Here is a 12,393-nt window from a genome sequence, read left to right on the forward strand (position 1 = left end):
CATGCAGAACAGTAATAACAAGTGGACAAAAACAAAGGTCTTATTTTGTACCTGTCACGGTCCGGATTCACAACCAAGATTCATTACAGAGCGAAGCAGATTCCCTGGGGCCATCTCTTTTGGCTGTTGTGGCGGAAGCCACTTGACGTTTCCATGGTTTCATTTCATAAGCATTTCCTCTCAGTTTACGCTGCGTTTTGTTTGCAACCTGGAGGTGAAAAAAATAAACATGTAAGCCTTATATAGAATAAAATAAAGGCAATGAATTTTTGTAGAAAAGTATTAAATGAGAGTTTCACTTTGTTGTTTTCTATATTAGAAAGTTTGTCTATCAACTTTTTCACTTAGTAAACTAAACAAGTCACATTTTAGAATTTCATGAAAAATTTTATTTTTTAAAATTTTTTCTTACCCATTTTATTCCATTCTAACATTTATTTCAGCAAACAAATGGTGCCTTAAGGAAATAAGTAATTATAGCACAATTGACTTGGGGAAGTAACAAAATGCTTGAAGGAAGAACCAAAGTAGAAAGATAAAACAACGGGAGATGGAAAAATCTTATACCAACTAATCGATGAGCCAGACCAATACTCTATTTTAAAACAAGAAGACGGGGAGGCAAAAAAGGAAATAGTCACGGGAGATTGAATTGGCAATAGGGGTGTAAAGGTGCTTCTAGTAAAGTGGTGGTGGTAGTTTCCTATATAGAGAAGGCAATAAGAGTCCTGCATTTGAAACTCCGCCCCTCTCTCCTCATCCTCAGGGCCAATGAATTTTCAATTTTTATGACTAATTTGATGTTCATTAAAAAAAAAAAAAAAAGGCAAAGGAAGGGAAAGGATATTTTGTTCACCAAGGATTTTGTTTTATTTTCTTTATTTTTAAAATGAGTGTTTTTTAATTTTTGAAAAAATATTTGTATTAACTTATTAGGATAATAAAAGGCTATTAATATATATTAAATGGAGGATCGAACCTTGATCTCTTTATTCTTTACCACGTATTTCAACTCATCTTTGAAACTTTGAAAAAGAAGAAGCTTCTAATTTGTCGTTTTTGTAGACTATAGTTGTAGACTTGTAGCTTCGAGGTTTAAGCATTGAAACATCATTTCATATCTCAACAAAAATTATTGATACAGATAAAAACTGCCAACCATATTTTGCTTGTATGAAAACCTATGTCACGAGAGTCACCCTAAAAGTTAACACAACGAGCCTTAATTTTCAAAAAGTAGGTATTCGATTTAATCTGTCAATTTAGGAGCCTTTAATGGTTAATAATGTCGTGACATTTTTTGGTAAATAATAATGTCGTGAGTCATGACCGGTCATTCCAGTGGAGTCACAAGTGTCACTCAGGCGCCACTAAAAGAGCTTCTTCCAGCGTAACGTTCGAATCAAAGCCTTAATGTTCGTAGTTTTATACTTTTATCTGGTTCCTCTTTCTCCCCATCATGTTTCTCAGATGAAGTTCGATTATTAAAAAAGCTAAGGTGTTTGTTCTCTGATAATCACACTTTTAAAACCAGTTCGATCGAACATTTCTGTCGCATGGCGGATGCTCCGTACGACGAGGTGATGTTCTTGCTTTCCCCTACTTCTGATGCTCGTAGTTTCTCGTATCTGAGGTTTTTATCAGCGTCAGATACTTTTGTTGACTTTGTTGGTGTTAACCCTGGTTCTGTGGCTCTATCTGGATGCAATCTGTTCTTGATGGCCTCTTTTCTTTTGGGTTTTAGGGAATAAATATTTAGAATGTAGTTGTTGTTTTATTTCTGCTGGTCTTCAGACATGGGAATTACTTTTAGGGTTTCAACGAAGTGGTGCTGAGTAAGTTCATGAACACACAACACAATGAAGCCGGATACTAAGCTTTGATTGACGCCGAGGTTCAATCGTAGGATAATGAAACAATGTGTGCTTGCGTGCGTTTGTGCTAATGATAAATACATTCAAATCGTTCTTTGAGGAGTTTTCTTGGCCATATGGAGATTTCTCTGAACAACATATGAGTTGGAGTGTACTACATGATGATTCAAGTAGCCAGTAAAATTTTGCTGCTAAGACAGGGCAACTTAGCATCGTAATCTCCGAAGACAGTTCCACAGTCATGAGTTCAGTAGAGATCTTGCCATAAAACAAGCTTTCAGAGGGTGTTTTTGCTGTATCTGATTTCCTTTAAAAGTCAAGGCAACTCAGAAGAAACCTATCTTCGGTTTGACTAACACCTGGTCTGTTAACTAATGTTTCCATATCCTCAACGTTTCTTTTATGGAGATTATGAAAGTTCCCATAAATGCTTTTACAACGAGAAAAACTCTGTGGACCAGAAAAAAAAAATTAGGCTCTTTTTAGAAATCTGCCGGAACTTAAAACTGTTACTGCATCAGCAACGAATTTCCATTTTATATATTTTTTTTCTCTGAAATTACAGAAACTGATTTGCTTTACATCCTTGGGAAGGTGTATAAAAGAAGCATTATTTTCTTTATAGTGGGGAGTATGATTTGTTTTTATAGTTTAACCGGCAATTTATCTTATGCTTGTCAATTCAGTATTTCAGACGATTGAACTTGATTCTTCAAATGTGATGATATCCTTTGAATTAATTTCTCTTTTATGCTTCTCTCACTTTCGTGCATAGGGCAATGTTATTGCAAGGAGATATTTGTATATAAAAGTTACATTTAATTGATGCTTATCTTGTTTCGTGAGATGTCGTCCCACATATGGGTGTTGGTTGGTTATGCATGCGTGGGCCCACATTTGAGAGAATTGTCAGTGCTGTTTGTATCTGTGAAAATATTATTGGAGGTATATCTATAAAGTTTTTGGCCAAGTATTCGTGAATTCCTTTATAATGTGGCCTATTCCTTTGTCATCTTTCAACGTTACTCTGTAGTTGCAAGAACAATGAAATTTATTTCTCAATTAGACCTTGAAGGTGTTCGAGTTATTCTATGGTTGCAATAACACTGCAAGCATTGCAATGCATTTCTCGGTTAGACCTTAGAGGTGTTCAAGTTATTCTCTTTAGACAATACTATGAAGCTCTAGTTTGGTGCCACTTTTGGTGCTGGTTGGGATTGCTAAAATGCCATAGTTGGTTGCTATAGTGAACTACTCTTGTGGATATAGTTTGACTTATCCTGTATTGGACTTGTCAAGCATCATGTTTGGTCCCTTCGAGCCAGTCAAATTGATCATATCATCCTCATAATGTAACATTGCATGGTTTCCAATCTCTTTGGGGAAACCCTGCTTGTCTATTGGTCTATTAGGTCTTTTCGTTGCTGTTAACTGGTTCCATGGACTCTTGTTCAATTACTGTGCTCAATGTTTTAATTTATTTTGGTGGGTTCTGCTGAGTTTGTTATCTAGACACCAAGAACTCACCTTATCCCCATTAGATGGGGTTGTTCATGGATCCTTTCAAAACGAAGTAGGGAAAATTGAGATCCACAAAAAAATTAAGAGGACTGAACAATAAAAGTGAAGAGATGAGATAAGTTAAAAATGAAAAATAGGAAAATAAAAAAATACAAATGACAGTAAGTGGAAAGAGGATAGCCCTGGAAAGTGCTGAGAAGTCAACCCCTGACAGTTCCAACACAATGCTTAAAACTATTCAGAAGGGGGGGGGGGGAGATCTAGAGAATCTGCATCTTTTAGAAGTTTTCTACAAATACGCGAGAAATTACTTACACAAATTATAAATGAGTGAATTAAAGGAAGTGATAAACATGTGTGTATCTCTAATGCAGGTGAGATGTGAAGCAAGTACCATGAGGGTAAAGATGGTGTAATAATGTGAGTGATAGAGTGCTTGTCGGACCACTATATGCATCTAAGGTGCTTTATTATTTGTCTGACATTATTTTCGCACATCTATTACTTGTTTCTCTACAACATCATGTTGAAGTTTGTGTCCATGATTGCATTTTCACAAATGCATTAGCCTTCTGGTAATGTTAAATTCCATGTTTAGGGCAAGATAGATGCCTGATAATGTTATCTGGTGTATGATATTACAAAAATATCTCAGGCTGTTTTTTCTCTCCAAGGAAATGTTAATGAAAATATTTGTCAGCTATTAGACCATGACATAGGCTACACATTGAAAATGGGCCATCTCTCAGCTATCCTGCTAGTCCTGCTTGAATGTTATTCTGCTTTTTCATGGTTAGATGGAACTTTGCTGGTAGGAGGTTGCAGCTGTTCAGACTTCAGAATGATCTTTTGGAGCTTCCGGCTAGTTATTTGTGAATGCTTGGCTCTATCGCTCAAATTCATCTGTCAAACTATTAGGACTGGAGGATGAGACATTTTTATGATTGGCAAACATAATATTTCTGATTATCTTGGGTAATATAGTATTTATTCAGAAGCTCCCCCCACCCCCACACACGCAAAGTTTTTTTCCTCCTCTCTTGGGTATTATATTATTTATTCATCCAATTTTTTTTCCTGATTATCAGTCACCTAGCAATAAAGTGTTTCTGATTATCTATTCACTTTATGTTGTGGTGTGAGATCATTACTTTACCTTGACAAGATGATTTCAGCAATTCATAGCATGTATATCATCAACAGAACGTAACAGTTCTATCTCACAACAAAGTGTTCCAATGCTTAGTACTCCTATAACCTATAACTGGCCTTGTTATCTAAGCCTGACCACAAAGGAACATCCAGTATCAAATTTTGATATGTTGACTGGTCAGGGAACAAGTAATTCACCAGAAAATATTTCGTTACAGAATTATAAATTTAGCAACTTGGATGTGGCTGATCTTCCCATCTGAGGTAAGTCTTTTATTGTGTTTTGTGAGCCTTTGGATTCTCAGCCACAAGTGATGGCTAGATGCTGATATATCAGCAGTTCTCTGACTTAGAAAGTTAGGTCCAGAATTAGAGACTTAGGGGTATAGACAAATCTAGCTATTGGGTTAATCTCAGGCTACTGTTGGAGGAAGCCCCTTGAAGGTATTACACATGCATAGTCTACAAGATTTAATGGCTGGTTTAACAGTAGAGTCCCCCAGAAATCTCTGCAGAGTTCTTCAGTAGCAGGGAGCTGGAAGAATGAAATCTAGGTACTTTTTCTACATAATTGGATTGGCTTTGAAGAACCAGTAAAATCTCAGCTTAATCTCAGGCTGACAAATCTTATAATTTCCTGAAAATGGTATGAGAAAAGATCTTGCATTCAGTGAAATATAGTAGGTCAAGTTTATGTGTTTGTAGTTCTTTATCTAACAGGAACACTAGAATGCTTGTTGCAGTTAGTCAGTAGTCTGTTCCAAGACATATGTGCTTGATCAGTTCAACTACAGTATGCTGTGAATGATATTTGGTATTGGGCTTTTGATCATCATACTGTGAAAACTATTTTTGTTTGACAGGTGATAGAATCCTAATTGAATGCTGTTAGATTTAATTTTGAATGCAGTCTTCAAAAATTAAGCTTGCTATCCCAGGAGCTGTATTGGGCTGGGGCTACAGAGTCTAGATGCAACTTTTCAGGAAGGCTGAACTCTAATTTGATAGAGACGTGTCTGGGTAGGGCAAGTTATAGAGAGAGTATCTTGGTTGTTTGTTTTTTTTTTTGGTTGGGGGGGGGGGGGGTTAAAGAAACTAAGACTACAAGACAAGGCAACATGTGGTTCGGAAATAAACTACCCTGAATTTATATGCTGTTGGAGGTCAACCTATTCTACGTTTTCAAGGGTTCCAACAAAGTTAATGGACATTCTATTATATCTTGAAAGGACAACAAATTGATCAGACTTGATATTTTACTTGGGAGGTGCATTATTGTCATTCTGAAAAATAGCTTGAAGACCTTGAGATAGAAGTGCTTTTTTCCATTTTGGAAAGTAGCTTGAAGACCTGTCCTCTGAGAAATATTGGATGCCACAAAATTTCTTAGAGTTTCAAATTAAAATTTTCATTTTTTGGTCACAAGAGTTGATTATCAGCATTTAAAGATGTCAAAATCTGGAAAGTACTCTTCGAGCTCTGGTCTTCCTATACTCGGGTTTTAATTTCAGAAATTTAGCTATTGCTCTATGTGAACCTTTTCTCTGTCTAGCATCTGAAAATGTAATGTTTTTAGTGGCTCAGGCCTGTTCCTTGTACTTAAATCACTTATAATGCCATTGAGAGACATTAGTTTTCTGATCTACATTACTGATTCCTAAATTCTTTGACATGTTCTGGTCCCTTTATGAACTAAAGACAAACGATAGACTTGATATATATTTGAGATTCTAATATTTGTTGTGCAGGATCAAGACGTCTACAGCATTTCAGTGATTTCTGAAAGAGGGAATACTATACCCCATTGCTCCTCAGAACTTCCATTATTTAGCTTCTTAGAAGTTCCTTGTCCATCTGAAAGCAAGTTAAGCTTGGATGATGATTGGAACAGCATGAACTGTGTCAGTTTTCAAATGGAACGTGCAGACAGATGTAGTGTGGATATAGATGTCGAGGAGGAAAACTTGGCAAAGCCTAATATAGAAGAAAAAACAGTTCATTGCTCAGTAAACACTGAGAGTGCTCTAAGTGTATGTGCACCATTCTTGACCTTATATGTGTTTATTACAAACTTTATGTATGGAAACTTGAATGAAATTATAGGTCATTGGAGGGGCAAGATAGTATTTCAAGGGCATTAATTTTGTCACTGATAGACTATTGTTATTGGTCTAACTGATGTGCATTTCTGTTCTCCTCTGCTTCTAATTGTGCAAGCACTTATACCTTCCAAGTAAATTGCAATTGCAGAGTATGTCTCCGGGAAAGATTAGCATACAAATAGGTGGCAGAATCATGCAGCTTTTATTGAATCATAGCTCAATTTTACCGAATCCCACTACAAGAGGTATGTAAACAAGTTCAGAAACTATGTAGCACTTGAGTTATCTGTTAACCACCTCCATAATCCTTATGGAAGAATGTCCACGGAGCAGCCAGGGGTGGGTATGCTATCACCCTCTCCCCTCATATGTATGGAAGTATGGATCCATTCCTTTTCAACTTATTTTTGCTAATTTATATTGCTTGCTTAGAGAGTCCTCTTCTACCCTTTATTTTCTTGATTCATAAATTATTGGTCACCTTTTTCATGTAGATTTGAAGCCTGCATCCTAAGTAAGTCCAAGTGATAGTTAAATAGCTTCCTTCCTTGGTTTAATTTTGTCTTTTGTTCTTTAGAACTTTATCCATTACAATGCACTCCACTTCTATTGTCTTCCTCCCTATAGCACAATCTAAAGTCATCCAAATCCTTAGCTTTTTTGCCTTTCCATCTAGTGTCTTGAATATAGGCACTATTAATCCTTCTTGTAATGTTAATCAGCTCACGACTCTTGCCCACTAACGAAGCAATGAGATGCTAATCTAATCCCATGTTTTTTTATTAGCTTCTTAGCCCTTTCATGACTCTGGTACAAGAGCCCTTGACTACATGTCATCTCCATAGTTATAGATCGTGGCAAGATCTCAGTAATATTTGAGTCGTGAGATGAGGCAGTAGGCAATACAGGATTTGTGCAGAATCTTCTGGTATATCTCAATCTTGAGTTGAACCTGAACAAATCAAGCTATAAAAATAGGTTTCCCTCGGTGAGAGTTCGACCTCAACTCGGAATCTCACCTCTCTTTGCCTGTTGTGAAGCAAAAACATTTGGAGGTGAGGGTTTTGGTGCCTTCTTTGTGCACTTTTCCCCATATCTAAAGATTGAAGCTTGGTGACTCAAGAGTAGCTTCACCCTCAAGAGAGGGAGCTGCATTGCATTTAAAGAACGGTTTAGTTTGCAGTATACTTCTCAGAAACTATCTTTTTATTGAAACATGATTAATGTGGTTGTTTGATCATCTGGCCTGAGACTCCTTTTAGTACTAGTTACTCTCAAATGGTAGGACTTGTCGAAACATTTACAGTTGTATTTGTTTAATTTGTGTTTATTTTCCATGTTTTTAATATTTGTTTTCCAACCATCACTATGTATAATTATGAATATGATGCCTGAAATGGTTTATGGTTTGATGTCTTTTAAGTTTTAACCCCTAACGTTTAATTAATTTGTTTTATATCACTAGTTTAGTTTTGTATTCTAAATACCATGGAATAATCTAGAGTGGAGCTCAGGCAGAGCTCAGTTTCATGCCTGGCAAAATGCAGACCCAAAACCGCATATAGGCTCCAATGCTTCTTTCTGCATACAATGTTTTATGTTGCACAATAGATGACATAAAACCTAACTAACAAAAATAAAACACTAGTAAAAGGATTCAAGGAAAAAAAAATCATTTTTGAGTATCATTACATTTTATTGGTCTTATGATTACGTTCTTAGCAAGGATTTGTAAGAGTTATCTTCATCACCCTCAACAAGAATTTTAATCATGGTGTAGCATAAAATGAAGCAGGGCAAGAAGTGTTGGTTAAGAATATGGCTTTCTGGCTAATTTATATTTAAAATAATAAGAATTAGATAGATTATTTAGGTTATGTGTGTTTTATGTGCACATTTATGTGTTTCCTCTGTGAGATTGAAAAGATGTAAATTTTCTTGTGACATAGGAAGTGATATTCAGTAAGATTGAGCAACTGAAAGTGTTGCTTAAGGAACCATTGAGCGAGCAAAAATGAAAAACAGCACCTTTACTGGTTTGCACCTATGTGGGTTCCTGGGAGGGGTGATTTTGAAGCAGCACTAATTTTTGCCAGTTTGGGGAAAGTGTTCAGCCCTGGCATTTGCCTTAGAAGCCGGAACTGTTTACAAATGCTCCTAGAAATGGCCCCTAGATGACTAAACAAACAGTAGAGATTTGTGAGGATTCTCGCTTTATATATTAAGGCTAGTAATTTTTGTTTTTCTCATTGGACATTTTCAGATGTTAATTCTTACATGTATCTTTTTCCCCTTCTCTCATTCTTAGTTCTTTCTAATATTTGGAACAGTTAATTTCCTAAATTGTCCTCCCCTTTTTTTCTTTTAAATTTAATTCTGAATTCATCGGCAGACAAACCACTGACTGAGGGAGCTCATGACACACCTTACGGTAGATGGCGGAGATGTAAACGTGCAGCCTCACTAGACTCGAGAAAAGTGGTTATCTTTTCTTCAGTACTGTAAGATTTCAGTCCATCACTACTTAAACTTCATGCGTACACTATAAGATGGAAGTCATGCCCTTCAGTTTTGATACTGCACAGCATCCAAAAGCCAGTGCATATTGCATGAAATTTAATTTGTAAGGGGAGTGTATAAATGCTTGATGACATCGTTACACTTGTCTTTTGAAACCTCTCCTTTAGGCATAGCTCTTCAATTCTAGATCTTGTTCAATTAAGTTTCTTAAATGTCTTGCTGCATATATTGCCTTCTTACTGGATGGTTAAAGAATTGTTAATCGGAGGAAGCAAAATATGGACCTCAGTTACAGTTAAAGATACATTTCCTGCCATTGAGATTCTGATATGCTATTTCTGTAATCACATATTGTTCTTGTGTTTTTGATTTCTTTTTCTTTTTAACCTTCACTTATGAGTTTCTTGTACTACATTTTTGAAAATTCTGCTACAGGTCTAGCATGGGAACACTGTTGTTGATATACTTGACGCTCAGAGTGAAACAAATTGGCGATGGGCTAGTTCATTCCTAATGACAAACTGGTTATTCCTCATGTTGTCTCTCTCGTTCTCCCTTTTTTCTTTTGGGTGTGGGGGGTTGTAGATTTGGGTGTTACATTTCATGTACATATTTACATTTCTGAGTCAGTGACATCTGTTTTGCAACGCTTGAATGTTTGTCATCCGTTGAAGGTTTTTAATTTCTGTACTACTGATTCTGTTGTTTGTGTTGAGGGTGAAAATGGATGGATGCCCACATTTACATCTTGTTCTGGGAATTTTACTTTTTTTTGGTCAACAATCAAATACATAAGAGACCGAAGAAGGAAGGGAGGGGGCACTCCACTGCCACTACCTAACAAGTTTGAATTTCCCAGCTCCCTTGGCTAGCTAATAAGCAAAGGAGTTATTAGACCTAGGGATATAGTGAAAGTAAACTAATCTAAATTTGGAGACGAGTTTTGAAATTTCAAATAACAGACCTTTTCACATCCAATCTAAAGAAGTAAAAGAGCCTACTAAAAGCTGCACAACAAGTTTGAAATCAAAGTGCACTTGGAGACCAATAACTCCAAGTTGAAGAGCTAGAGTTCTAATGGCCTCTTAACTCCAAAATTGTTGCTAAAGTGCCTACATTGTTTTTACACTGAGCAGCGCGAATCTCCAAGATGCATCCTTCTCCACTGAAATGAGTTTCTTTCTCCCAAGAACCATATTTCTCCCAAGAACCATACACATAGATGATAGAGCCAAAACAAATCTCTGGTATTGTCCCTGTGAGATGGCTGAGCCAATGTCTTCTCTCCACTTTGTAGTTATTGTCCACAGTAGTGGTGAATTTTTGCATACAAAGCATTGAAAGAGTTAAGGGTGTGCTCTTCATACAAAGCATTGAAAGAGTTAAGGGTGTGCTCTTCATACAATGCCTTGAAAGAGTTAAGGGCTTCAAGGGCGTGATCTTAGAAGGGTTTAGTCTCTTGAATAACATTGAGTTCCGTTTACCAAAAAAAAAAAGAATAGCATTGAGTTCCTAGTCTTCCAACTACAGTACATGAGAGTATCACCATGAAAATTAGAAACATTAATTCGAAGGGGAGATGACCTCAAACATTCTCTAGCATGTGAATAATAAACAAAGAATGCCCAACATTTTCAATGGCTAAACGACATAAAAGGCTAAGGGGTTTGGGAGCATTTCCTACTAAATAAAGATTTTACAATAGCAATAGCTGCATATGATGTTTTTCATTGAAAATATTTAATCTCTAGCAAAGTGGGAATTTTTCAAATTCTCTTCCAACAAAAAGAAGGTGAAGAAGAGGAGGAGATGTTACCTTGAGAATTTGCCATTGCCACGCTTCGATAATAAACATACCTTATCGTGAAATCCCATGCTATGACTTACCAAACCCATATGTCCTCGAAGTTAGGGGAGAGAATCAGAATATCTAGAATGATATTAACCTCCATGGGGGAGTGAATTTAAAGCTAATCTATTTCAATTCAAAGATGGGCCAATCAAATCATGCCCATAGGGTATCATGGTTGTTAAAAGTCTTTAATTTTGCTTTACCAAAAGGACTTTGTTGAAACAATGTGCATCTTTGAAACCTAGTTCACCCTCTATTTTACTCCGACATAGAGTTTCCCAATTGACCAAGTATATCCATTTGCCTTGGATATTCTTCCGTTAAAAATTCCTGATTTTTTGGGTCATGCTGTGACTAATTTATGAGAATCTACTAAGTGGCTTCCGAGGAATTTTTATAAGGTCTGAGCGCATGGCTTCATTCCTTTAGCAAGAAATGCTTGATCAAGTTCAAAAAAAAAAAAAGGGATTTCATTGTGAACAGATTTTTAATTTTTTCGAGTGCAATATATCCATTTCTAGTCAATGGTGGGTTAGTAGAGCGGTTAAAAGCTCAGACTCCCATGGAGGAGGTCTTGGGTTCGCACCCATCCGGTGACGTTTCATTTTCAATATTAAAAAAGCACTGGTACCAAAAAAAAAATAAATCTAGTTCTAGGAATAAATTCCAGTGTTTTGTTAGACAAATCCACTACACGAGATGCTAATTCACTCAATATGCGTGCATATACTCAATTTGGTTATCAAGTGTTAATCTTTTCTTTTTTCATTAAAGATACTCTTTCGAAAAAATATGTCTGAATTTTAACTAAGGTTTTCTTCCTAGATTTGTAAATTGTTATTGTACTAAGTTTTATTTTATTCTAAGTTTTCTTCAATTTGATTGTTTTATCTGAGAAGACGTGATAATTAGTACTCATTAGTAGAAAACTTTATTCGCAGAATTTTTGGCAAGAAAATAGCGTGGAATTTGATTGATTTTTGAATATATTTGAATTTAATCAGGAATCAATCTTATCGTGAAATTTTCTTTTAAATAGCTTTTTTCTCCAAAACTTTATAGTAAATGTTTCACCAAAAAAAATAGTATTATTTTTGTAAATTATTAATTTTTTTTATTTGGGGATAAAAATTAGGGTTTCGGAAAAAACAAAAAGAAATACAACCACTTGCAGTGGGGCAACCGGGCAGATGTCTGTTGCCTATAAATTTAGAGCTTGGCGCCCCTTTTTTCATTTCAAACCTCTTCCTTCGCATACCGGACTCTTCGTTTCTCTATTCCTCTTTCATTGATCTCAAATGATTTCTTTCTTCTCAAACACCTCAATTGCAGGTGTTCCTTGGTCAATCCACCTCCGATTCTCTCCCAAATT

General features: G+C 36.1%; 1 protein-coding gene across 1 annotated transcript; it reads left to right on the top strand.

Annotated features, from left to right (window-relative positions):
- The first annotated feature begins 1,330 nt into the window (after positions 1-1,330).
- LOC149026752 (adenine deaminase) lies at positions 1,331-9,948 on the top strand. Its single transcript, XM_089155940.1, has 6 exons — positions 1,331-1,415; positions 1,535-1,580; positions 6,296-6,577; positions 6,798-6,894; positions 9,042-9,150; positions 9,605-9,948. The coding sequence occupies exons 2-6, from the start codon at positions 1,557-1,559 to the stop codon at positions 9,681-9,683; spliced, it is 591 nt and encodes a 196-aa protein (XP_089012066.1). The 5' UTR covers positions 1,331-1,415; positions 1,535-1,556; the 3' UTR covers positions 9,684-9,948.
- Positions 9,949-12,393: the final 2,445 nt, after the last annotated feature.

This window comes from Hakea prostrata, chromosome 1 (genome assembly GCF_041222555.1).
Source record: "Hakea prostrata isolate BN-2017 chromosome 1, UWA_Hpros_2, whole genome shotgun sequence".
NCBI classification, from domain to species: Eukaryota; Viridiplantae; Streptophyta; class Magnoliopsida; order Proteales; family Proteaceae; genus Hakea; species Hakea prostrata.